The 27,851-nt window shown below is 42.2% G+C and overlaps 2 protein-coding genes across 4 annotated transcripts in view; one reads left to right on the top strand and one right to left on the bottom strand.

The window, feature by feature from the left end:
- glsa (glutaminase a) overlaps positions 1-11,397 on the top strand; it is a 30,356-nt gene extending 18,959 nt beyond the window's left edge. The window contains exons 8-18 of one of the 2 annotated variants that reach the window (XM_080024633.1): positions 1,722-1,754; positions 2,251-2,309; positions 2,452-2,518; positions 2,600-2,650; positions 3,446-3,622; positions 4,897-5,028; positions 5,704-5,796; positions 6,172-6,233; positions 6,421-6,497; positions 7,376-7,439; positions 8,130-11,397. In XM_080024633.1, the coding sequence (XP_079880759.1) occupies positions 1,722-1,754; positions 2,251-2,309; positions 2,452-2,518; positions 2,600-2,650; positions 3,446-3,622; positions 4,897-5,028; positions 5,704-5,796; positions 6,172-6,233; positions 6,421-6,497; positions 7,376-7,439; positions 8,130-8,280 (966 nt within the window). In that variant the 3' untranslated portion in view covers positions 8,281-11,397. Of the gene's footprint in view, positions 1-1,721; positions 1,755-2,250; positions 2,310-2,451; positions 2,519-2,599; positions 2,651-3,445; positions 3,623-4,896; positions 5,029-5,703; positions 5,797-6,171; positions 6,234-6,420; positions 6,498-7,375; positions 7,440-7,538; positions 7,886-8,129 lie in introns of those variants that run through there. The other variant, XM_080024632.1, reaches the window with a different exon arrangement.
- Positions 11,398-13,592: 2,195 nt separating this feature from the next.
- On the bottom strand, positions 13,593-27,211 carry stat1a (signal transducer and activator of transcription 1a). Of its 2 annotated transcripts, none has more exons than XM_079996708.1 (24): positions 27,123-27,211; positions 26,306-26,433; positions 23,615-23,759; positions 23,128-23,223; positions 22,961-23,047; positions 22,688-22,766; positions 22,414-22,505; positions 22,038-22,189; positions 21,626-21,784; positions 21,390-21,482; positions 21,090-21,149; positions 20,974-21,003; positions 20,791-20,881; positions 20,531-20,572; positions 19,984-20,073; positions 19,550-19,648; positions 19,138-19,273; positions 18,577-18,632; positions 17,805-17,896; positions 17,036-17,175; positions 15,666-15,854; positions 15,222-15,297; positions 14,843-14,939; positions 13,593-14,713 (listed from the first exon to the last, which is right to left on the bottom strand). In XM_079996708.1, the coding sequence occupies exons 2-24, from the start codon at positions 26,431-26,433 to the stop codon at positions 14,672-14,674; spliced, it is 2,271 nt and encodes a 756-aa protein (XP_079852834.1). In that variant the 5' UTR covers positions 27,123-27,211; the 3' UTR covers positions 13,593-14,671. The 2 variants fall into 2 exon arrangements, with proteins under 2 accessions (XP_079852834.1, XP_079852835.1); XM_079996709.1 differs by having other exon boundaries at positions 20,983-21,003.
- Between the last annotated feature and the right edge of the window lie 640 nt (positions 27,212-27,851).

The following is a 27,851-nucleotide window of genomic DNA, read 5'->3' as shown; positions in this document are numbered from 1 at the left end:
AATATGTTTTTGGGGCAGATGTAATGGGGTAAGAATAAATGATAAAAATCTCCACCAATCGCGTCCTGTGATTGGACCCTTATACTGTTAAAAAATTGTAAACTAATATGACACTCGGCCTGCATGCTGTGTTGCTAGGCAACAACCGACTGTAACCTGATGTGATGTGTCCAGGCTCCCTGTGTGCTTTGATGTGTTATTATGCATATTTTACAGCATTAGGATCTGTGGGATATTATGACCACTGCCAACAGGTCAATGACCTTGGTAATTCTTTCCTTTTTTTTTTCAACTATTATTTACTCTAAGCTTACTTTCTCTCTCTCTCTCTCTCTCTCTCTCTCTCTCTCCCTCTCTCATATTTTGGTGTAGATATGTCACGAGGCTTTAGCCGCCTCATGGCTGTATGTGCTGAGTGTGTTGTGTGTGGTTGTCCGTGTTCAGCACTCATACATTCTACAAACTGTTTATACGTCCGGGCTATAAACAGGAAAGCGGTGTGCCGGCCGGTAGAATCACTAGTCCCATCCCTTCCTAGAAACAAGGCACTTTCTATTCTTATTTTATCATTTGTTTGAGTTTTTTTTTTGGTTGTTTTGTTTTATGTCATTTTCTATGGAATTATTTTAATAGTCTGGTGAGTAAACAGTTATCTGTTTATCTCAAGTGTCTGATAAAGTAGAGCTAGATGGATGGATGGATGAATAGATGGATGACAGATGGATGGAAAGGTACTGTAGATGGATGGATAGATAGAGATAGATGGATGAATAAATGGATGACAGATAGATAGATGGATGGATGGATAGACAGATGGATGAATTGATGGATGGATGGATACTGTAGATAGATAGATCTACCAGCCAACTCCACGCCGAGAACAGAGCACAAGCTACAGCTGCCACCCGGCTGTTTTAATGAAAGCACTGTAGTTGTGATGAATGATGAGACAACCAACAAGTACATACCACACACACTCACATTCAGTCTAATTACTGCTTATTACTGATGGACTGCTGCACTGTGACATTATAATGCCGCCAGTAGTACACTGTTGAGGTTTTCTTAAAATGCTAACCCCAGTGACCAGATCTCACGACTCACTTCATATTAAATCTCGACAATGTAGTTAGAAATCAGTATTTACTGACAGTGTGATCCGTGTACATTAAATGGAGATGGACGATTCCTACTTAGCATTAAGCATTTTCACTTTTACTATGACTTTACTATTCTACCAGCCTACTAATCTCAACAATATAGATATAAGTTTTTATATATATTGTTGTTTTCTAAGGAAGGTCTGAGTGGATTAACAGTATTATTTCACATCTTTATTTAATCTCCAGCTCTTCTCCCACTCTGATTCATTTGGTTACATGATTAGACATAATAATAATAATAATAATAATAATAATAATAATAAATAACAATAAATAACAATGATGAATAAATAATAATAACCACCTCTGCCTGTTTAATCAATCCAAGCTTCTTTTTCCTACTTTTTCTTACTCTCAACTGTATTGGTTATGTAGTTGCCTTGTACTGTTTATTCTAGCTTTATGGAGCCATCTCATTTTGGAAATTAATCTAATGCTAATGCCACGATAGTAACTGTTTGAGATATTTGTATAAATAAGGTGAAATGATTGTACTTTTTTTTTTTGCGTCAAGCTATATATAATTGTGTTGTTATTTTTGTTTTGTTTGTTTTTCAGCACGGAGCAAGCAATGCAGAGAAATTTGACTATGTGAGTATTGTTGAACGGTCTTTGCTCATATCTCTTTATTCCCTGGCCGGGCTGGACCAACGGGAGAACCCTGCATGGAAACGTGCTTGCCCACGGCTAGAAAGTGACTGTCACAGCGCGTGAAAGGGGGAAAAACAGGAACTAATTGCCATGTTTTCATTTTATTTCACGAATGTTCTTCTCCATTCGTTTAAAGCCAGTTTTACACTGGATCCAACACTAATCCGGCAGTCGGACACTACCCCTTGCTGGCTAGAAATGAACCAACTTGTGGTTTGTTGATGCCGTTTGTCGGATTCAGTGTAAAGCCGGCTTTTCAAAAATGATCTAGATCCTACGAGCTAGAAATGTTGTGTCATGTGACCAGCCCAAACATCCCCCGGGTTGCCTTGGTGACGTTAATCCAGACTGCGTATTGCTTGTTTCATTGTTTTCTGTTTCTCTCCCTTTCTCCTGGATGCATATTGGAAATGCTTGATGGACGGTGGTGCTGCAGGTCATGAACTTCATGAACAAACTGGCTGGAAACGAGTACGTCGGCTTCAGCAACGCCACGTGAGTATTAGCAAGACCCATTGGAAGCAGTGAAATAGCAGCTGTTTATAGAAGCAATTCATTACACAGAATCAATGTTGCCGAGAAGAATATAATTATTTAATAATAAATAATTCTTACTTTCTCTCTCCCCCTTCTCCAGATTCCAGTCAGAGCGAGAGTCTGGAGACAGAAACTTTGCCATTGGTTACTACCTGAAGGAGAAAAAGGTAAAACTCATTATTTAGTCCATCATATATTCCGGAGAATACAGTATTGTTGCATGCTAATGGTGTGTTGTCGTTTTTCAGTGTTTCCCAGAGGGAACCGACATGACCTCCATCCTGGATTTCTACTTCCAGGTAAAACGCTCCTGAACACAGCTCACATTTAGCGGCCCTAACTGGACACACATGGAATTGCAACACAAATGTGTGTGTTGTGTTAAGAAATTTGTTGCTGTAGAGTCTCCGGAGATTACGCACAATAAGTTGTCATGCATAATGTAATGCAATGTATGAACGTGCGTAATAGACAAGGTTTGCCCAAGAAAATGTTAACGAATGTGGCTGCATCCCAAAACTCATTTACATCTACTACTCCCACCAAATTTGATGAGTCTTGTTATGAAAGCCGTTTTTTCTTGGTATGACTCTCGCAACCTCACTATATATAATAATGTCCAAAACGCTTCCCAGTACGAAATTCTCATGTATGCCGCACTGTCCAGAATCCATTCCACGCACTGCACGGTCTGCTTGTACAAACCGGTGTTCTGTTTGAGGTGGTGACACCTGTCGACCACCAGGGGGCAGCAGAGGGCAAATCTGCCCGGGTCTCCTCTTTGAGGAGAGAGTTTCTTAAAATAAATGTGTGTAAGCATAAACACACACAATTCAACTGCCAGGATGGGGAAAATATTTTTGAAGACATGGAATAAAATAAATAACAACAAATAACATGAGGGACATAAGGGAGGAGGCTCTTTGACAGTTTCCTGTTGTTGCTTGATTTAGCGCCCTCTCGTGGCAACACATGGCACTGCAGCAGGACTTTGCGTCACGTTAAGATTCTCCAGCCCTTCACAGGTTTTCCGCCGTAGGGTATGTTTCGGCCCTGACGCGCTCCTCTCCTTCTCCCTCTCCTCTCTCCGCCAGCTCTGCTCCATCGAGGTGACTTGCGAGAGCGCCAGCGTCATGGCCGCCACTCTGGCCAACGGCGGCTTCTGTCCAATCACGGGCGAGCGCGTGCTGAGCCCCGAGGCCGTGCGCAACACACTGAGCCTGATGCATTCCTGCGGCATGTACGACTTCTCCGGCCAGTTCGCCTTCCACGTCAGTACCGCTCCGCCACCAAAGTACTCTGGGGCGAATTCACAAAAGGATTGCGCGGCTAAACCTGTGCAAATAAGAGAAAAAAAACCCGTGTGATTCTCAAAGTACACGCAAAGGGGAAAATGCGCCCCTAACTGCGCTGCCACGCAAATAGCATCTTGGTGCGCCGGTGCTATTAGCACGTATTTAAATTAAGTATTATTCATACATTTAGTGCAAAAAAAGTCCAATTCACCAACACCAGCGCTAATATCCACACGCATTTAGAGTGAAAATATTAGCGTCTTCAGAGAGTTGGTGTAACTGTGCGGCCAAAAATAATAAAAAAATGGCTCCACTGTGCGGTGAGAGCAAACAGTAAGGGTTCCCCGACCCCCATTACGCACGGGGAGCCCCGTCGGCGCTGGGGGCCCCCCGGGAACCATTGCTCTTATTTATTTTGCCACATCGATAATTGCAATGAGACGCAAAACAAGGGCAAATTGCATTCAGCGGCAGAACTTTATTGCCTTGTTTACGCTGTCTTATCATTAGCGCAATACCTTTTGTGATTCTGATGACGGCGCAGACAGTGGGTGAGATTGATGCTCAATTCATGGTGCCATTAGCGGCCGCAATCCATTCTTTGTGAACTCACACCTCTGTCTGCTGACCCCTGACCTCTCACCTCTGGCTCTAGCCCAAGAACTCACAGACATGCTCTATATTTATATTATACAAGAGTTAGATTGAATTGGACAAGCACCATTCCACAAGTGCTGACATACAGTATAACAGTACTGAGATGTTTAACTATCTATTACACCACTTTATTATTATTATTATTATTATTATTGTTATTATTATTATCATTGATAATAATAATAACAAAAATAACCTTTTATTTGTATTGCATGGGTAAATATTATCCTTATTACATTTTTGGGTTATCTATTTAGACCTTGAAGGATCACGATCATGATTACTCTTGAATAACTGGTCTTGAATCATTTTTTTGAGGTTAATTCTCAAATAATTCTCACAATAGTTTAGGGCTCTTTGCACAAAACTATATTTCCGTATAAATGGTAGAATAATCATCTGGTGTCTGAAATGACCAATGCATGTTTATAAAACTGTTGTACGTTATCTCTCTCAGGAGGCTGAATGATTCAACCTTTTGTCAAATTAAAAATGTATGTAGCAGTTGGAATTGTTTTCTTCTACATTTCTTGTGAAGTTGAATATAAAGATTATACGACTTTCGTGGTGTTTGTACCATCGTGTCCTCACAGGTCGGGCTGCCGGCCAAGTCGGGCGTCGCTGGCGGGATCCTGCTTGTGGTTCCCAACGTGATGGGGGTCATGTGCTGGTCTCCTCCGCTGGACAAACTGGGAAACAGCGTGAGAGGAATCCAGTTCTGCACGGTACGGCGGCTAGTACAGCATCTGTATGAACGCAACCAGTGGTATTGAAACTGGTGGGCGCTGCCTCCTAGCGGGGCAAGTAGGCCTTTGAGCACTAATTTGACATGACTAATTAAATGTCATTAAATCATTGAAAATGAGGCAATCTGTTTTGTTTTTTTCATTAATTTCATTATTATTATTATTATTATTATTATTAATAATTATATATATTTTTTTCATTAGTCGTGCATCTTTCTGCCCCCGTTAGTCTTTTTTATTTTTACTTTTTGGGAGTCCTTTAAAGTCCTTTAAATCCTCGGTAGAGAGTCTCTGCAAAAAAAAGCTTGAATACCAATGACTTAAACCCTGATTTCGGCTATAAAAGGCATGAGAAATGTTCTCATCACAATATACATTGTATATACATTGAATATACATTGTATTGTATATTCTCTGTTGTCATCAAATATTATTTATTGCACCTCAACAAACATTGGGATTAAAATTGGAATTATTTTATAGTGCAAAACAAAACAAAAGTGATTTTGTCCATTTTGACTCGCCATAAACTAATATTCAGTTTGTAGACATGCTAGACAGTGCTAGATAGTAGACATGCTAAACAATGTGATTTGGAGTTCAGTCTAACGGTTATGGATCACATGTTGTCGAGTGTTTCTTTTTGGGTTTCAGGATCTGGTGTCTCTGTGTAACTTCCACAACTATGACAACTTGAGACATTTTGCCAAGAAGCTGGATCCGCGCAGGGAGGGAGGAGACCAGAGGGTAGAAGCCGCTCATCTCACTGACACCATCCAATCATTAATGTCATTACAATTGGAAATAAAATGGAGAGAAAAAAGGAGTGTGCGTGTGGAGAAGCCCCCCCCCCCCCAAGATTGGCCAAAAATATATGAACCTCTGATTTTTTTTGCCTGTTTCACAAATTATTATTATTATTTTCATGAAATGCCCCTGTTGGCTTCACATTCCAAACTTTCTTGCTGTGAGGCGACAGCACTGACCACTAAACCAAACACCAAACGGCCTCCGTCAGTTTTGAACCCCCAAGGAAAGATTTTTATTTGTTTCTCACACGCTTGAGGTTCTTTTTCTATTTTTATTTTCACTTGTCTTGACCCTCATACTGTTGCCTTCCAGGTGAAGTCTGTGATTAATCTGCTCTTCGCCGCCTACACGGGAGACGTTTCAGCTCTGAGGAGGTGAGAGGATCCTTATCTCTGGTCCCGAAAAGCTTTCCTGACTGGGACGTACATATGGAAATATGACGTGTGTGTGTGTGTGTGTGTGTGTGTGTGTGTGTGTGTGTGTGTGTGTGTGTGTGTGTGTGTGTGTGTGTGTGTGTGTGTGTGTGTGTGTGTGTGTGTGTGTGTGTGTGTGTGTGTTCAGATTTGCACTGTCATCTATGGACATGGAGCAGAGGGATTATGACTCCAGGACGGCTCTGCACGTCGCTGCCGCAGAAGGTAAAACGGAATAACAACTCAGATCAAACTCAGTGTCTGATAACTAACAGTTCAGAGGACCAAACAGTTATCATTTATTCACTTTATTGCCCGAAATTGACCCTTTCAAAGGTGCAATTGACATTTCATAATCAGAATGCGTTTATTCGGCCAAGTACATTTCTATATTCAAGGAATTTGTCGTGGTGCATTGCTGTACAGGCAAATGGCGTAAAGACATCCTTATAGTCTGAAAAAGCATAGCCCAATGTACAAAGAAAATGGCCAATAAAAAAATGTAATAGCCAAATACATACAAAAATATACGCAATATACAAGTAGAAATTCTCTGCACGAAATAAAAATAAAAAAATGATTATTATAAAATTTAAAACAAAATAATAAATGAAATACTCACATTTAGTTACAGTAAAAGGCAGTGTGGTAACTAGTTTGGTTATGGGTGTAACATAAATATCGATGGATATACTGTATGGGATAAATAAACATGTATACAATGACACAGCTTGTGTAGCTAAAGCATATCATTACTAACTGGAGCAAACGGTTGTTGTCGATGCTGCAACAACACAGAAACTGTTTGCAAAGAGATCTGTTACCTTTTAACGTGACATCATTGATTTTAATTTAGTTTAGACATGAAAACATTTAATGTCACTTCGAGGCCACAGGGAGTTCACAGGGATGTGGCGGGGCGAGAGGAGGTTTGGAGTCGTGTGGGAGGAGAATCCTGCCAATGTCGTTGTAGTTCCTATGGCTTCCTCGAGGGGTCCTTTGTTTCCAATTGTTCCTTTAACTCCGCGGTTGAATGACTCCTGAGTTTAATGACCGTTAATGGATCGTGTGTGTGCGTGTGTGTGTGCGCGCGCGCGTTTCAGGACACGCTGAGGTGGTTCGATTCCTACTGGAAGGTTGTAAAGTCAACCCAATTCCCAGAGACAGGTAATGCATACCTACACACTACTCTCACATCCTAATGTCTGTGCAGTTTGTACTTGTGTGTTTTCTCTACATCATTATGGTTGTTGTTTATTCATTTAGAGGACAGAAGATCAGGTGACCCGGTGGGAGCTGCGGGCGTTGGCCATCGTGGCTTCCCCCTGCTCATGCCTTGGGTCCCCAAAATCACTAATCCCTTGTTTTGCAAAAAAGGCAAAATTTCACCTGGCTTCTCAGAGTGACGCAAAATTGGTCCTTCTTTTAGACTTTCTAAACGTCAAAGCACTTTAAACTTTCTCATTTAGCAAATACTGACTGAGATAGAAGAGCTTCCACACAAAGTTGATTGAGATACATGTCACAGTATCTACTGATATCTTGGATCATTTTACTGAGTTGAGTTCTGTGTCAAACTGAAGTTCTTTCAGATCGAAAGGCCACATTTTCAAATAAAAGCTCCCTCTAATCTGAATCATATTGTGTTTCAACATACCGTGAGTCCGTATCTCTCCCCCAGATTGAGACTATGAAATAGGTGTTTCGCAATAGGACAATGTCTGATAATTCATCTCAATTCATAATCTCATCATCACATCGCACATTGGTATTGGCGCCGGGTTGTGTTGTCTCTGGAGCACGGCTGCCCCTCCGGCCGCCTGAGTGAAATGACGCCGCGCTCGGTGCTCTGCGCAGGTGGGGGAACACTCCCATGGACGAGGCCGTGCACTTCGGGCACCACGACGTGGTGACCATCCTGCGTGACTACCACAACCAGTACAGCCCCCCGACACCGCCCTCTGCTGACAAGGAGACCGCAGAGAAGAACCTGGACGGCATGCTGTGAGGGGGAAAGTCCCTGCAATCCTCCCGGGGGGGTTTTCGCTGTAAGAAACCCCTTAACAAGAGCGTTGCAACCTCTAAAGGGGTTGTAGAAAGCCCCTTAAAACTGTGTCTGTTTAAAAAGCCCTTACCAAGCCCTTCAAACTTCTTAAAAGGGTTGACACTTTCAAGAAACGAATTAATGAGCCTTTAAAATCATCCTGGCGGGGGCGGATTTACACTGTAAGAAACACATGAATCCCCAGTAGAACTTCTTTAGGGAGTTGTATAAAGACCCTTAAAACCACTTAGTGAGTTTACACCAGAAACCCCTCACCCACCTTAGCAGCACATAAAGGGTTTTCCAAAGAAAGGCCTTAACATGCCCCCGAACACCTCCTGCAGGGTTTTACACTGTAAAGAAAAACCCCTCAAAATCCAGATTACTCTGGTCCCTCCCCCCCCTTGAACAATCAGTACAACATAGTGTTCGCTGTCAAGTTATTTGTAGGTGTTGTTTTGTACTATATATGACTGTATTTTGAAAGGAGAAAAAAAACCACTTTGTCTTTCTGATATTTATTTAGCTTTGCGTTTTGCTGCAGAACCCAGTTTGGCCTGTGGAAAGCAGCCGATTTGAACCGGTTTTGTTGGTCTCCATCGAATGGCTGGACCATATGGAAGAATTCATAATAACTATAACCAGACAATTTAACATTGATACCGCTATTGGCATAAGAATTTATATGGTGATTTAAAGCATAATATCGCACCGAACTCACTGTAATATTTCAGAAGTCATATTGTGATATATTACAGACCCCAAAGAAATTACGTGTTGTCTCCATTTTTACCACAGACAGATGCTAAAGGATAATAATATAGATCGGTGGCCCGGCTCTAAGCTCCGCCCCCTTTACTCAGCCTCTAGCCACTCCCCCTTCGACCAGCAGGACGGATTCAGTTCAAGTTCAAGTTTACGCCAAAGGATCATTTACTTCTGTTACAGTCACGGTTGTGGACAATTTTTCCCGGATATTTCAAGAGCAGCTGTATTTTTGTGTATTTGACGTCATGTGGTGGAATGTAAACAACCCCCTCCCCCTCTGTGTGTGTGTGTGTGTGTGATTTAGTAATGTGTTGGAATATGAGCGGCACATTTGTGTAAAATCTCCTGAGTGGACTTTTGCACAACAAAGTGTAAATACATAGTAATGAATAGACGTAGTACCAACGTAGTACTGACGTATAACAGAAGTAAGACCGAGTAAAACCCCCAACAGCGGGGGGATTTTCAAACTCCGGCTTTTAAGAAAGTCTTTTTGAAAGACTCACTTATAATAAGGAAACACTGAATTATTATTATTTTTTCTTCCCGTACTTAAATATTTAAAGGAAATTTCAACGTCATGATTGTTTCTCTCTGTTTTCGTGGTTGTTTACTTTTCGAAATGTACGACTCCAAAGTCTGACCGCACTCTGGATGAGCGTTTTTTGTTTTTTTTATTATGTGAAGAGAAAACTGGATGGTTTTGCATTCTTTCCCCCCCCCCTGTCTTTTCCAGTGTGTTTGTTTTGTTGTTAAATTTTGCTTGTTTTATGTTATGCAGAGAATGTACCGTTTTAAGCCAAAGTTGGGTGCGTACATTTGGCAAATAAGGTGTGAAGTTATTGATCAAATGATGAATTAGTTCATCAGCGGGGAAAAAAAAAAGTTTACGTTAGATTTTGAGTCATGCACTTACTGGTTTAGTGATGTAGCAAATTGATGTAAAATAGTGCTGTAATAACATTGTAATAATATGTGCCCGTCGAAAAAATTCACCAAAATGTCAATACTTGTTTATTTTTTTTCTCCATATTTTCAAAATGAAAAGAAGTCTCGGTTTAACATGGTAAGCATTTTGCATCAAATCATCCAAAATATGACAACAATCGTCTGTACATATCAGATACATCGGTGTCAGTGAAGATCCACACTTCTAATCAGACGCTGGCTCAAGGCAGGATCTGCAGATTTCGGAACCGCAAACCTCTTTTCAGATATTTAAAGAAGCTTCCCTGGTGTGGATTCTCCCACCGACTGAGCTTTCAACACGGATGATGGCGAGACAAGCAAAATGAGATTTGTATTTTATTTACCCCCCCCTCACCAACTGTTTCATGTGAAAGATTCATTACTTGAAAAGTTGTGCTTGAGCTTCTGATATTCTTGGTCAAGAAAAAAAAGGTGCGCGCGTGCATGTGTGTGTATGTATGTGTGCGCGCACGCACGTGCGTCCGTTTTGGGAGGTGTGTAAATGAGCTGTTTCTCAATCGGTCTACAATGCTGCGCAAGCACAGGCGTGACGGGTCAAACAGCCAATCAACTTTTCCGAAAATTGCTTAATCCAGTCACAGTATTGGAAAAATAAAATCGGATCATTTCCCTGGGTTGGGATCAGTTCGTCGTCCAAAACAAAGGCTTCACTTGGGAGTTCAGTGTCGCAGAGTGCAAAAAACAAAACAAAAAAAAAAATGCACTTTTTAAAGGATGTATCAGTAAGATTTGCTTGTCTTGGGTTCGCTCATTTTCAACCCAGGCCCCTTTTAAAATGTAAGCTTCTATGATTTCTAAGATATCAGAGCACAACCTCGCCGAAGCCTTTACTGTTGAGAAACTTGCCGCCCTGCTGCAGATTCTCACTGTGCTTCGGTGCACTCCAATGGGGCAAACGTTTAAGAAAAACAAAACAAAACAGGTACATCTATTTGAAAAGTGGAAACTCACAATGTCGTCAAAACTGAGTTATACCGGGGTTGGAAAATTGCAAAATATCGCTAGTGACGACCAACGGGAGTTTCACCAACATCACCGCGCTTACGTTGCAGCTGCAAACATTAGTCTGTATGTGGTTTGTTGCGATGGGGAAGTCCCACTGATGCAATCTTGAAGGAAATGATCAGCAATAAGAAACAGACGTCGTGGTCGTGTTCAGCAGCAGCGTTTCCCTCCTGGAGCAGTTTGATCTGAACTGTTTGTGTCGGGGCAGATCCCAGCTGCTCCGATCTGAATGTAGAAGGATTTTATGTTGCTTTGACTTGTTCATATGAACAATTGATGACAATTGTTTCCAACTCTAGTGTGTGAAATAAATATAAGTATTTTGACTTCATTACTGTACTGAAGAATTTTTTTTGCAGTGTCTGTACTTTACTTGAGTTATTATACTACACTACACTAAAAAGTATGGTTTTAGGCCGATACACTTCCCCTGAACACCTTCGTTACTCGCTAAGAAATAAAATGGGAAGACAACTGGGAAACAATGAGTGAAGCCAGTTATCACAGATGTTGCGACCTAGAATTAGGGAATTTGCATATTGATTATTTTAACTTAAATAAGCTGAAATAGATTTCATTTGTTCACGCAGGAGATATTCTTCCTTTTCATTGTATTTTGATATTAACGTGCCAAATATGATTCTGATTAATGTAACTTAGTAGAGGTCAGAGTTCAGTATTAACGTGAGCGAGTGATGTCATCTATATGCGCAGTAGAGCGCGGGAGAGAATGCAGCCACGTTGTATTTGCATTCCGTGTTCTGAAAGTCGCGACAGTCTTCTTTGGGTTGAACCGTTACGACCAAGAACTGAGGTGAAATAAAAGTTGCCAAATAGAAGAGACGGAGTCATGTCTGCTTGAGGGTGCAACATAAACACAAATGGAGCAGCGTTTTGGAGAGCCGCGCCCACAGCGACGGCTTCCTCCAGCGGTATAGATGTATTATACCACTACAATTAATTTTCTAGTATACTATTTGTATTAATATAAAGATTTTTTTTGATTGTTATATCGGCCCCAAGGTGTGCCGACCCACCGGGAAAATGTCCGTTGTGCCAGATTACCAATTCACCCCTGGTCTTACCGCGTTCAGTGCCTCTTCTGCTTACCAAAGAAATACGGAAATATTCGCAACCAGAATAAAATCAGAGCAAAATAAATAAAGTATGCCTTTTTTTTTTCTCTCTACAGCATTTTCTTTTGATACTGAACTACCTTTAATATCAGCTACTTTAAGACCTTTACTCAAGTATTCTAATGAGTGACTCACTTTTACCAGAGTAGTTTTTTAGTAAGATATCAACTCTTACTTGGCTCTAGTATTTTTTACACCACTGTATGCTCGGAGATAGGAACACAATTCGCAAGAGTGTAAATCAGTAATATTTTCATATGAGTTACAAAACCAGACGCTAACCTCCACCAAGAAAAAGGGTTCTTTTTTTCCCCAACCAAAAACACCTGTGTACGTCACAAAACCGTGAATCGAAGAAGCGGCTGTCAAATTTGCAAGGGAAAAACTGTCCTGAATCAACAAAGTTAGTTTTAACAGTTGAACAAATCGGTTTAAGTTGACTTTCACTCTTGGTTGGGCACCCGCAAGTAACCGAAGAATCTTTACGCTTTGTTGAGGTTAGCGTCGCTTTAAATCATGATTTCATATATTGCTGCAAATATTGATACTAGCGAACATTGCAGGCCTGCCAAACACCATCCAAGTGCCTTTTTCCAAAGGCCCTCCGACAGAGACACAGGCGATGGGGTTGAAAAGCACCAACATTATTGTAGAGAGGGGGCTAGGTGGAACAAGCCCGGAGCAGATGGACAACATGTCATGACAAGGGCTCCTCTCCTGTGTGTGCTGTGTGCTTGTTGATTGCTCTCATGAACAGCCGTACAGTCACCCTGATTACGGGGAGAATTACCGAGACCATAGATAGGTGTGACCGCTTAAACCACACCACTGCCACACCACAACTTCCTGGATAAATAATTGCTCAAATGTACACAAACACACAAATGCTCCATTCCTCGAACTGATTTTAACATTGATAACTAACTCTTTGGCAGTAAAGCTCCATATTCCCAGTGTGTCTCTGGGTGTGTGGACATTCTGGGTGATGGTTTGCAGTGTGTTCTCCCACAGACAAATCACCATGGGGACGTCACGGCAGAGGTTTAGGTCGGTCCCTTCTATTCTAGACTTCACCTATCTGGCCGTCCTGTCGTTACCGTTTCCAAATCAGCAAGCTCATCTCCATCGATCAGAACACATTCGACAGACGACTCGATGCTCAGAGTTCACACACCCAGAGAAGGACACTGGACGTTAGATGAAGCTTTGAGGGGTTGAGTAAAGGATAATGTGCAGCCCGGCGGTTGTTATTGCAAATGAATCCCCCCTCACTCTGAAAGGGGGTTGTTTTGCAATGATGACCAGCTTGCTCCACGGTATCCCACTTAGGACACAGCGACTTAGGACACAGCGACTTAAAAAAGTAAAAGCACACACTGACAGAGAATCAATTTTTAATGATTTTATAACTATGCCTAGTTGAAGAGCTTCCGCAAAGAAAAATGAACCATAACAACAAAAAAACCACAACCAAGCACAAGATGCCGCCACTAGTTAGTGTTCGCATTGGTGAGAGGATGAAGACAGTGACGCGACCGTGCGCCATTAAAGTACATTTATGTTTTCAGTAAGCTCCAATTTAAGCTGCAACGTGTAGCTCAGGTGTGTATCAATCAGTACAATCTGTATTTTTGATGAGAAACTGGTGCATTTGTCTTTGGCGTAAGAGTCTACCAAACGGTGAGTCAAAGTAAAGGATACAACAGGAAAGAAACAGTTGTCAGAAAACTGCTACAGACTGAGGAAAGCGAATCTGCTCCAATCGAACCAACTTGGTAAACACTGAAGTGGCCTGTTTTCTATTAAAATATGCATGTTTAACTGATTACATATGAATTATCTCAAAGCAAACAACAAAACAAATAATTTCTTTCCCAAAATTATATTTCACACATGGATATATATATATATGTATGTGACAAATATCTCTTGAACTTGAATTTGGATGTTACAAGGAGCTTCGGTGATGTTATTCTATAGTACACAAAACCCTACAATGGAGGGGGGAAAAGCTCAGGTTCAGAAAGTAAAAGATCTGCTTCCCTGGTCCGGCTCCACCCGTGCACTGATCCATTTGACCCAAAGTCCCGTGGTGGAGTTTTACTTGCTGAACCCGGACTTTCCTCCCCTGAATTCCGTCCCCATCGGTGCCTGGAAGCACAACGCAGCAGGTGCACAGCAGGGGGCTCCTTGAACTGCCGAGATTCAGATCGCACATTTTTGACAAAAAGAACATCTCACAAAGAGTCAATGGCCATCCTCCCTCCCCCTGTCCTTCTCCCCCTGTTCTTATTAAAGAGAACGATGGTAGAAATCTACACTAAGTGGGCGTTAATGTAGCTCCAAACTGTTAAAGACCACAGTGATCCGTGAGGCGTGAGATGGAACAACCAAAGTACAGGGAGTCGACTTGGGAGAGCGGGTGTTTTAGATAGGGCGAGGACGCCCAAACTGGCTCAGTCTTTGTCACGGTTTTCATCCTGGAACTCTGCGCTCATCTGGATCGGAAGCACGATGGAGAACGTTGAGCGTTTTTATGAAAACAACAACAACAAAAAAAAAAAACAACCAAAAAAACCCCACTGCTTCGTTTTGGAAGCGATTCATTCAGAGCTGAGTTGTCTCACCATGGCGTCGATGTCCCTGGAGCTGACAATCTGCTCCAGGGCCTTGTAGTCGTCGGGCGACATGGGCATCATGTTGTCCTGGAGTCTGGACGGATGGCTGCAAAACGAGGACAAACTTCATGTTTGTTCTTAAAGATTATCAAATCCTAAAATGTAATTAAAACATTCTTGGTTGAGCAAATAAAATGCCTTTTTTTTTTTTTTTTTTACTGTAAAATACATGTCAAAAATACACATACGGAGAGTGTATACGTTATTCAGGAATAGATTTGGGCTAATTTCAAATATAATGGAGTTTATTTATACTTTTAAATTATGACGTTTATTTCCCCCCCAGTGATCACTGAGTGTTCTTATGTCTCATGAAGTGTGAACTTACACCTCAGAGACAGATATGAGCTCTGTCTTCATGTAGCCGCTTTTCTCTATGTTCTCGACATCCATGGGCTCCGGAGCTGAAACACAAACGAACAATAACGTCGCTAATAGTTGGACCCCGATCCAGGCATGTTTATTTGGTAGAAATGTTTCTTACAAATGCAGACGCGGAAGAAAATAAAACGCATTCATTAAAGAAATAGATAAAATCTTCAATTTCGGGTCCTTTTCAAATGAAGATGGATTTTCAGTGGTCACTTCTAAAACACTTTCTATACACACTGTCTGAAAGCAACAGCAACAGCAATCTCAGGTGAGCTAACCGTTGATTAAAATAACCGACTGCCCTAGAGTGTGTGTGTGTGTGTGTGTGTGTGTGTGTGTGTGTGTGTGTGTGTGTGTGTGTGTGTGTGTGTGTGTGTGTGTGTGTGCGCGCACTACTGACCTTCGGAGGGTTTGGGGTAGTACTTTCCAAAGGCCATGTCTTTGGGGATGTCGGGGTAGAGGAAGCGCAGCGGGTTTTCCGGAATGTTCTCGACGGCCATGACCTTGTACGTCCTGATGATGTCGGGGAGGGAGACGGCCGTCAGCTCCCTCTTGGTATACGGCTCCACCGAGTGGAAGACCGGCTTGTCTGCGCACACACGCACACACACACACACACACACACACACACACACACACTTCACCTATGTGTGCAGACAAACTACAGATACAGTATGTAGAAAGTCGCTAGGACTGTCCCCTAGCTCCTACGCCACCTCCTACACTGTCTCCTACCTCCTACACTGTCTCCTAGACCGTTTACTAGCTCCTTCACTGTATCCTAAGCCCCTTTCCCACTTGCACTGAAAGCCATAAATCTACTGGCAATGTGCCGTATCTGCGTCATGTGGGGAATGGGAGCCGGTAAAAATACGTTCCGTCAAATTCGTTCCGTAAATTTCCCCGCTCTCTAAGTACTATAATACCCGGCAAATTGCCGGAACAGCTGTGAATGGAAGTATGTGGGAACTGAAGCAGTAACATTTCTGTAAAGAAGGGGTGGAGCCGAATCCAAATAAAGCACAGTGTGTTTTTTTTTTTTTTTACACATATTTATTTACTACAAATATTTTTTTTTAAATGATTTGTTTTCGGGAAGAAAAACAAACAAACAAACAAACAAACAAACAAAAAAAAAAAAAAAAAAACACTCGGAAAAATTCCGTGGAGCTCGGCTGCAAAGACGAGAAACTGAAACACGTTCCGGTCTCTACGGAGACAGGTCTTTATATTCTTACATTTTATCATTTTTTTCTTAAAACTGCAACCCAGGCACTAGACGTGTCTTTTACAGTTAGGGGTGCCGTGCGACCCTGTGGGGACAGTGGGCAGAAGCGCTTCGGCGGAGCCAGTGGGAGCAAGCGGGACAGGGAGAGGTGGAGCGGCTCTGTCCCTGCTCCGTCAGCTGAGGGAAGAGTCCGTGGGGCGGGGAGACGGGGAGCGAAGCGCTGGTCCGAAAAAACGGATTCGGTTGCCTCGTCTCGTGCGATATAAGACACCTCTCGCGTGAGCGTGACGTAATGTATCTGGAACAGTCACAGTCCTAGGGTGTCTCTTAGCTGCTAGACTCCTACACTGTATCCTAGAAAGTCTCCTAGCTCCTACACTGTATGCTCCTCTTACATGGTCTCCTACCTCATGTACTGTCTCCTAGCTCCTTCACTGTATCCTACACCATCTCATAGCTCCAACCGAGTTTCAACTTTCCCTCGTTTTCAATATAAAATCCTTAAACCCCCCCCCCCCCCTTTTTTTGGTTTCCGTGGTTACCGTGGATGTCGTGCTCGATCCAGGTGAAGGTGATGGCTCCTTCTTTGCTGCTCTCGCTGAACCTCAGCAGGAAGGTTCCAGAACAATGGCTGCTCAGCAAGACCTTCTCTCTCTCCTTACTGATGAACCCCATGATGGAGCTGGGGAGGAAAACATCACCACATGAGTTAATTATAAGATATATTAATATATTATTATTCGTCCGGGCCAGTGTTGATTAGAATCTTTCATAAAATGCTACTTTCTTCTGTTCATATTGTATAAAGGAGAGAGCTATGTTATTGGGTTTGGATCGCTTTATAACTTTGAAGTATTAAATGTGTTCATTTTGTTTATAAATAAAATATTTAGTTCTAATAAGTAGAAAGAATTTTTTTTTTTTTTTTAATATTCCAAACATTGGGTTCACTTTTAATTTCTATTTGTTTTACCTTTTGAATGCAAAAAGTAAATATATGTTAATAAATATACCCATTTCTTTATTTTTATTTTTGAACTACTCAAAATCAGTGCAAATGGCCTGTCAATTTTCTCTATGTTTTGAAAACCGAATTAACTAATTGATTAAGAATAAAATATAACTTTCTATATTACATAAATGAAAAAAATGTAAATAAAACAACTATGAATTGGACTAACTAACTTTATTATATTTACTGTCGATCGTCGCTTTTGTGGACACGCTGCATTCACGCACAAAACTACACCGATAAATGCACTCTCGGCAGCTAGTGAGTACAATTTTTCTCCTAAACCACTGAGAACCGACCCGTCATTCCAGAAGGGAAGCAGGTGTCGCTTGATCAGATCCAGAATTCCTTCGATCCAGAGCCAGAAAGGAAACGTCTTCTCATTCACACTCTGAAAACACAAACAACAGAATTAAGTTATTACCACCAGAATCATGCTGCATCGAACTGACCCTAACCCCGGCCATCCACATGATGTAGAGGAAAACATGATTCATCAGACCAGGCCACCTTCTTCCATTGCTCCATGGTCAAGTTCTGACGCTCACATGCCCATTGTAGGTGCTTTCAGTGGTGGACAAGGGTCAGCATGGACACTCTGACCGGTCTGTGGCTACGCAGCCCCACACGCAGCAAGCTGTGATGCACTGTGTGTTCTGACACCTTTCTATCGTAGCATTAAACAGCATGAACTTTTAAAAGCAATCTGTGCTTCAGTGATACTCTTCTGTTGGATCAGTCCCAACGGGCTGGACTTCACTCCCCACATGCATCAATGAGGCATGGGCGCCCATGACCCTGTCGCCGGTTCACCGGTTCTCCTTCCTTGGACAACTTTTGGGAGGTACTAACCACTGCATACCAGGAACACCCCACAAGACCTGCCGTTTTGGGGATGCTCTGACCCAGTCGTCTAACCATCACAAATTGGCCCTTGTCAAAGTTGCTCAGATCCTTACGCTTGGCCCTTTTTACCGCTTCCAACACATCAACTTCAAGAACTGACTGTTCACTTGCTGTCTAATACATCCTACTATGAAATGTATCACACTTAATCGCTGGAGTACAGACCTTGCAGAACTTTGTCCATGGGATTTGACCTTCTGGGTTCCTCTGGGCCTGAGCACCTAAAGAACAAAACATGATATGGGAATACAATTTAGTTTTTCCCCTCCGCTCATTCAATCAACATTATCTGGATGCGATGACCGAATTTTGTGACAACTTTTGGTGATGATATTAACTGGATTATAAGCATTGTGAAGCACCTTCACGGCTTTACCATCTCAACCCACCCAACTGACATTGAAAATCTAATGTAATATACAGTATGTTTCTGTATATACATGGATATGTTAAAATTAGTATGTGGTTCATACAAGTAAAATTAAGGGAAATCCAAGCACCTTGAGGCAACTGACGGCTCTGTGGAATACAGGATTACGTTTCTGTAAGCAGCCGCCTGATATGCGGGATAATGTGCAGCCAGCCGGTCGCTATCGCAAAATAACCCCCTTGCTGTCGGGGGTTAATTGGCGATAATGAGTTTCCGGCTGTACATTATCCTTTACTTAACAAAACGTTTATTAATTAGTAATTTGCCCGTCAGTCATCCCTTCCGGGGGCACTGACCCAGCAGCTTGTCGGCCAGCATGTTGAGCTGCTCCTGGTTCAGCCCTCGCTTGGTGACGGAGCTGAACTGCCAGCTGAGAACCTCGGAGAGCTGAGCCCAGGACGCGGAGGGGGGAAACAGGAAGAACTTCAGGTTCTACGCCAGAAGAGGAGGAGGAGAAATGACATTGTTGAAGTGAGATTTTTGGGTTCACTTTCATTGTCCACTTTTAGGTTTATTTTATTGTATTATTATTATTTTTTTTTTTTACAATTTTTATTGTTATTAATTTATTATTATTGCGTATTTTTGATAAGAGGTGCTGTGACCCGGCAATTTCCCTCCCGGGACGCATACAGTCTCGGTCCACCTCAGAAAGTCTTTTATGGTGTTGCTTGTGTGTGTATAAAATGTGTGTAATGTGTGTGTTACCTTGGGTTCACTGCTGAGCATGTTGTACCACAGTATTGAAGCCCAGCCGCTGGGCAGCTGACTGACGTTGGAGATCACAACCACGGGCAGAGACATCGTCTGTAACCGTAGCAACACAAGACATAAACAACTTCTGGCAGAGAGTCTGTAATCTTAGAAACACCGTCCACAACCGATTTTCAACATTCATATCTATACTGTATATAAATACATACATAACTGTAAATATATTAGATGACATTTGAGGGCAAATTTGAGGAAACTCCAATAATCATAATGTTACTACCAATAATAAATAACAGTATATGTCAAGTAGTATGTTTTAAGAAGAGAAGTTAGTAGTAGAAGATAATACTAACTTTGTCTAGCAAAGTATAGATAGTGATTCAATTATAATATATTGTTACAACAGTGATACCGGGAGAGCACTTCACCTCCAACTTGATGTTGAGGCCGGACTGGCTGAGCTGAAGCTCCGACTCAAAGCAGATGGAGTGAAGTTCCTCCGTGACGATCAGAGGACCCTGCACGCGCACGCGCACACACACACACACACACACAATTTTGTCTCATTTTCATATTGTCCTTATCATTAACACTGATGATGAGGCTTTGTTACAGAGGTTACAGTGACTACTGTTACAAATCTTTTAACATAGCAATGTGACAATATCTGATAAATATCTGTTATTATTATTATTATTATTATTAATAATGTTTTACAGTCATAGCCTGCTACACTGATTACACTTGCTGCAGGTGGTCAGACACTCCCATTGTCGGTCCCAGACTAGTCTGGGTCTTACAGTAAGTCTCCTACAGTGTGAGCTAGAATCCCCAGATCTTTGCTAAATCTTGTTGTGTGAAAAAAACAAAAGTCTGTGTGAAAGAACTGTGTGACGCTGTTGTTGCTTTAAAATGTCTTGGCGTATCCCTGCCATTTACAGATATTTCTTTATCCCATGAACCTTTGTGTCTCACCTCATTGGTTCTGTTTCCGGCCACTTTCTGCTCTTTGAGTTGCTGTGGAGCAGAGCACAGAGCCAGGTTAGAATTCAACTTGTATTGTAGGTAACCTTAAATGTAATAATATTCACAGTGCATGGCCTTGAGGGATTTAAATAACTTTTATTAATATATATTTGTTTATTTTCACTCTGTCTAATTGATACAGCAGTGTGTGTGTGTGTGTGTGTGTGTGTGTGTGTGTGTGTGTGTGTGTGTGTCTGTGCGTTTCTCACCAAATGTCTGAACTCTGAGGCCAGGCTGCCATTGGACTCCTCCATGTTCATCACCTTGGTGTTAGTCCCCAAGATGTTAAACTTCCTGAGCCTGATCAACCAACCAACAACCAATCAAATAAGCACTTATAACCTGTTTTTTTGTTTGTTTTTTTCCTTGTGACTGATGCACACGTTACATACACTACATACCCTTTCTTCTCGGTCACGTCCCTGCGGAGACAGAGCAGGTGTCAGCGCGTTCACACACACAGAGAGAGTTTTATCAAAACAAAACAATGAGCCCCAATTCAACTCACTTGTCAAACAAGGCCTTGACTTTGAGTTGGTAGTTGAACTCCTGCAACTTCACCAGAAACCTGAAAAGACATTTTTGATGACAGATTATCTGCAAAAGACATTTCCTGGAAGCATTTCCATAATTATTCACGTCGCAGTGTTCAGCATTAAAGCTATTCATCTGGAAAATATTTGCCAATAGAAACACTACGTTACATACAAATATAGTAGAATAGAATACAAATACACATGAAATGCAAAGGATCATTTCCAAAAAATTCGGGGTGGAATGTGCCTTTAAAGTCGTGGTTCCCTCTCACCTGAGTTTGACGGTGAATTGGACGCCAGTCTTCAGTACCAGTGGTCTCTGTGGGTGGGTGGGCATACAGGGCTGCCTCTCCACCACCATGGAACTGACAACACACACACATGCACACGCACTGCTGTAGAGCTTTTCGAATGGTTTTGAGAAACCACAGCCACTGGGCTACACGGGGGATAGAACCGCTAACCCTGGCAGCGTTAGTGCCTTGCTCGAGGAGAATCGGGGCCTTACTGGAGAAGAAGGTTCTTGAACAGCTCCAGCGCTCTCTCTTCCAGGAAGCTCTTCTGCAGGGCGATGGGGTCGCTGTCGTAGGTGAACTTCTGCTCCAGCTCCTGCAGCTTCTTCAGCTGCTGCCGGAGCTGCTGCAGAGACTCTGCCACCGCCGTGAACCTGAAGAGGGGAGGGCGGACAGAGGGTTCCTTGCCTTTCTCCCTTTCCAACCTAATTTCCCGAACTTGGCAGCAATCTTTTCATCAAGTCAAATCCTCTTTTTGCCATTTTTCCCCTCACTCGACTAGTATCAAAGCTAAATTGTTTTGATGCTTTTCTCCAACTATCCTGTAGAGTTCCTTTCTGTTCCCCTTCAAAACGTGCCGTATTCATCCGTTCCACAGGTCTTGATCGAGGAGCATTTCGATCTCACCAGTTCTGGAGTTGGTCCACACAGGCATTAGGCGGGCCCCCGATACAGGCTATCTTCTGCCGCTGTTTCCATTCAGGCAGCTCCTCTGAGATCAGGTCAGTGACCAGCGCCTGGATCAGGTTGAGTACCTCGGCCAGCTGGTTCACGACACCCTAAGGACACCAAGCAGTCGGTTCGAAATACCCACCACATGAAAACAACATGGCTATGTTTTTTTTTCCGTTTCCTGTCTATTGTATTTGTTATTATATAACTAATATCACAATGTGACCGTCAACTAGACCAAATCACTCGATGGATCAACGTTTTATTAAGAATGATTACATCAGAAATGCCACAGGTGTTTGCCCTCCATCCCTAGATGCATCCTGCTCACCTGCCGTTTGGTCTTGAGGTCAAGGTTCATCATTCCGATCATCATTCTCTCTCGCTCCAGTTCTTTGGCCGTCATACCATTCATTTCATTTTCTACATAGGGATAGAAAGATAGAAACACGAAACATTCCCTCCACATTTTAATAATATATAATATGATGGTCACCATTGTAGAAGTACAAGTAGTATCAACAGTATTAACACCTGTATTAAACGTCGTTGCAGTATTATTAGTGTTGTTACTAATAATATTTGTCTAAATCCCAGCCTCTCACCTCTGTTTTTCAGCGTGTTGAGTTTAAAATCATATTCGTCCTGCTGATCCTCCAGGATTTTGATGTTCTGGTCCGTCACCTGGGGAAAAAAAAAAACTGATCCCACATGGCACATCGGCAGATTGAATAATTATACGTCCCTTTTTGCAAAGTACCTCTTTTGGAACAGGTATCGGGGAAAAACAACAGGTGGTAGGAAAAAAATGAAGGGCCATTTTGTTCACTTGACCTGGTGGAGCCTTGTGATCATTAGGATTAGGTGTGGGGTGTTACCTGGACTTGCTCCTTCATATCCTTGACCTTGTTGTCCAGTTTGACCTTCTCCACCACCATGGCCGCAACCGCCCCCTCCCCTGCTGACTGCATAAACACACACCAGATCAACCCCGGCAGTTCCGGACGGAAGGGGCGTCTCAGTCCATCTCCGCTCAGAGCGTTACCTCCAAACTCTTGCCGGTGGCCAGAATCTTCTGCTCCTCCTTCAGGTTCCTGGAAATGATCATGGCCATGTGGATCGGGTCTTCCTGGAAGCGGTCCTGGAAGACAGACGTCCACATTTTTCAAAATTCACCGTTTGAGGCATTCCAGTTCACAAAATGAACACAGCAGTAACTCATAATGCATTTGTGCAGTTCTGGTGTTACTTTCATTTCATGTCACATTTCACAGCTGTATAATAGTGGAAATTACTTTTGTTTACAATTAAATTTGGTACACACTGATATACTGTATAACGACATTTTTGAAGAAGTGGACGTATGCACCCCGCTGTCCGCTCAAATATGGAGCCAGGACCCAGCTTTGGATCAGATACCCACCGGTTGAGAATCCAGGTATGCCAGGTACAGCTGGAACATCCTGGTCATAATAATAACACAATGTCTTCCTGAATAACTACTGTGCATTAGGATCTCATTAGGGTCTGACCTGCAGGTTCCTCTTGATCTTGCGGATGTTGTGCTGCAGCAGGAAGTTGCTTTCCAGCGTGAAACGACTGTGCTGATCATCCAGCTGACTCAGGAGGTCATGGAAGCGAACGGTGGCTAGCGAGTCCTGAACGGCAACCGTGTCCCTATTAGAAAATGACTACTAGTTTAATACTGATACTACTGAGGACACAGAGACAAATACTACAAGTTAAATATTAATACCACTGAGGACACAGAGACAAATACTACAAGTTAAATACTTATACCACTGAGGACAGAGAGACAAATACTACTAGTTCAATATGTGTATTACTGAGGACAGAGAGACAAATACTACTAGTTTAATGCTTATACTACCGAGGACACAGAGATAACTACTACTAGTTAAATACTAATACAACTGAAGACAGAGAGACAAATATTACAAGTTGAATACTAATACAAATAAAATACTAAAATACAAGTGAAATACTAATACTACCGAGGAAACAGAGATAAATACTATGAGTTAAATACTAATACTACTGAGGACACAGAGACAAATACAATAAGTTAAATACCAATAGTACTGAGAACAGAGAGAAAAACACTACAAGATAAAAACCAATAATAATACTACTAATGCCCTTGACGCAATACATTCCGGACCCACCCACCCACTCCAATCCATTAGATGCCATCACCACCGGTGCTGGTGAAGCTCCAAACCAATATTTTGTCAATTTGAAGCATTTTGCTGCATCTGGACGGAGAGATTTATTTTGCCTCAGCTTTTCAGCGCCACCATAATGTTTTTTTTTTTCCATTTTTAATTTCGACAACACATACCAATCGATTTTCTATTCTTTTTTTTTTTGTCTGTCCGTCTAGTCAACACCGTCAAACATCACAATATTTTGTGTTGTATCGGCCGAATTGCCAAGCAGCACCCCCGTAAAAAGGCACGGTACTCCCGATGGCCATCCAGAGCGGGACCGTCACTTGTTTTTCATTTCGTACAAGTAGGAAAATAAGGAAAAAAAACAAATGTTAATCGTTCTCTAAATCTCTGTTCAGACTGAACCCAGCACAGCATCTCAACTGATTATCAAACTATTATAACATTACAATATTGTAACCACATGATGTTTGATATTATTATCATTACATTATTATTGTTAAATGATCAAAATGATCAGATTTATATGAGTAGGGATTATCAATTTCTCTATCTATCCATTGTCTCCACGATTTTATCGGGGGCGCATGCGTGGTGGGGTTCGCGTGCATAGAATGTAATGTGGCAAATGCGGTCTCCCTGTTCCAGAAGTGCAGAATTCATTTTTTACAAGTAAAGTATTTACACAAAAACATCCAGTTTTTACTAAATTAAGTTCCATGGCAACGGGAAGAAACGGGGAGACGTGCATCCGACAGTGGAGACGCACAGTTTTTTGTTTTTTTGGAAAAGTAAAGAGTAAAGAGTAAAGACTTGGACAGTCCCTTAACTCAGTCGTGTTTAAAAATGTTGTTTCATACATGCAGGAAACAAACAAAAATAAATAGATCAAAAATAAAAGGACAGGCACGGGAACCGGCGTGCACCGCTGTCTGGAGGAGAAACAAAAAAATAATAATAACTCTGTTCCAGTTCTCTGACTTAGGTTTACGTTTTTCATTTTCCATACAAGTAAAAAACAAAGGAAACAAAATTTAAAATCTCTTATTTATGAGATGTTATATATTGCTATATTATAAACAAGATTTGCATATTTAGCGGCAGGAAACTACAGAGGCGGGGTTGCCCGAGCACCTGCCCCGTAGACCCTATGGTGCCCTTTCTATCAGGCACGCTTTTTTTTTTTTTTTTTTTCTTTAATTAATGGGTGTCAAGGAAGTGCATTGTCTGGGCAAGATATACAAATTCCTCATGAACCTTGAACCTTGTCACACCTGCGATGAGCGGAGAGCGGCTCAGCTGTGCTGCTCCATTTGCCCAGAGCAGCAAAATGCCTAGAAAGTCTCTGTACGGGACTGTAGAGAGGAAGTGAGATCCGATCACCAGCTCTGCACAGAGAGGGGGAGAGCCCACTCTCTCTCCCTCTCCCCCCTCTCCACTCCAGTTTCAGAACACGGTGAACTGCACTTACACTGTTTCAATTCTGATTTTTCCTGGCGGACAAAAACTAAAAATAAAAAGATTAAAGTCTCACCAATGTCAATCGCGATCGATGGAGTTGGACGAGAGCATAGACGGAGTCGAACGCCGATAGACGATTTAACTGTAAATTGGCCTAAGCCTAGTATCTGCTAAGTGCACTATTGTAATTCTAACAACGCAGGCATTTGCAGAACGCATAATATTTAGGAGAAGGACGGCAGTAATAACAGGGCTCACATTTCAACTTGAAATTCCAAACGCTCATCAGAGGCTCATCATTCCGCCTCGGCATTCGTCACTATCTTCTCTATGCCAGTGAGACATATTATTTATAGCTATAGTTAAAAGCAGAACTTCACCAGTTGAGTCAAAATAGTTGGTTTCAGATTTTTATATAGAGGATATTCTCCCAATACTCTATTTTTTGCCTCAAATCAGTGAGTTCGGATACAGCAGTTTTTTCAGATCACATTTACATTCAGAAATCAGATTCATCGATTGAACATGAACTTAATAATATAAGTGTCTGATCTGCTCTGAACGGCTCACCAGTCGATGCTCTCGATCCACTTGCTGAGATACTGTCTGATGTCCATGGGGAAGGAGTCATCATACAGCTGGTCCACTTGCTCCAGGTACTTGGAGTCCAGCTGCTGGAGCTGCAGCCACTGCGACATCTACCGGTGACCATCGGAAATACACTTAAAACCGATAGATTTCCTTTACTTTAACTGTATTTATTTATTTGTCTTTATTCGCCCCGGAAAGAAATTGTGGGCGAAAACAATAGGCAATAAAAAAATAAAGTAATAATAATAAATACATTTTGGGGAAAAAATTGCATTGATCAATGAACCGAATTAATTTACTAAAACATAGAAACACTGGCAATATAGATTCGATTAGATTAGAGTCCAGTAATTGTCACTGCACAGAGTTCAAGTACTGAGGCAACGAATATATATATAAGAAACCCAAAGAATAGCAATGAATAATATTTCCGTAGGCTCACAACAATGTTATTCAGCAAATTATGGCAAAATAGAACTCTCCCTTCGAGTTAATCGAGCGAAATTAAAAGCTATTTGCCCTTGTCGTGTCTTCAATGAAAGCGTAACATAGGCAGATCAAATAAGGCATGAGAGAGAACAAAACTATATTGCGTCGGTATAATATAAAGAATATAACGTAAAAAGATGTATAATACGCACAACACAGCATCTCGCAACATGGTTACCACAACAATGAAGAGCGCACGATTAACATCACGAACGACAGGGACAGTCTCGTAATACACAATTATCGAAACGTGATCGCTGCCTGCAGAAGAGCCGACAACGTGCCCAGATGGGATCACGCAACATACCCTCGAGTAGAGGCGGCGGACAGGAGGTGGAGAACTCCGCGTCGCTGTTAGTTTCGCACCAGCGCTGCGCTGCTCGCACGAACTGTCGTCGCCGGTGGGGTGGGGGTGGGGGGGGGGGGGGGGGTCAACGCTGTACTCTGACGGCGCAAGCACGGAAGTAGAGCCGCCCAACCAACACGCGGGACCCGCGACATAGACCCGCCTCCCTTTCCGACCCAATCAGAACTGCGGACGTTAGGCCGTTGTGCGAGCGGCCCGACCCCCCCTCCCCGTCGTTGGCGGGTACACGGGTGTTTCGACGTAAGTGGAGGGGCGCGAGAGGGCGAAACGTTCCCGTGTCGCCGCACACCACCTTCACCACCCGCAACGCGTGGCTGCCGTTCGTTTTACGGTCACTGCGAAGGGCTCTGAAGCGCAAATATGACCCGCGCCTCGGGGAGGGAGGGAGATTGGTGGAACAGCCGGCCCTAACCACGTGCTTTCAGAGAAACCGAAAGTAGTTGGGTCCCTCGAAAGTAAAACTTAAAAAATGGAAACTTAAGAGGTCGATCGAACGAGGCGTGGGACAGAACATAACAACATCTAAATAAATGCACATGAATACACGAATAACACGTAAATAAACAAATAATCTGGACGATTCTGGGAAAGTCTAACTTAAGAAAACATACTTAAATAAAATTCTGATAACAATATATTGTTTATTAATAGTATTACTAATACATTATT

This window comes from Zeus faber (assembly GCF_960531495.2).
Source record: "Zeus faber genome assembly, chromosome: 2".
Classification (NCBI taxonomy): Eukaryota; Metazoa; Chordata; class Actinopteri; order Zeiformes; family Zeidae; genus Zeus; species Zeus faber.
The sequence above is the reverse complement of the archived record's forward strand: the minus strand, read 5'-3'. Positions and strand labels throughout refer to the sequence as shown.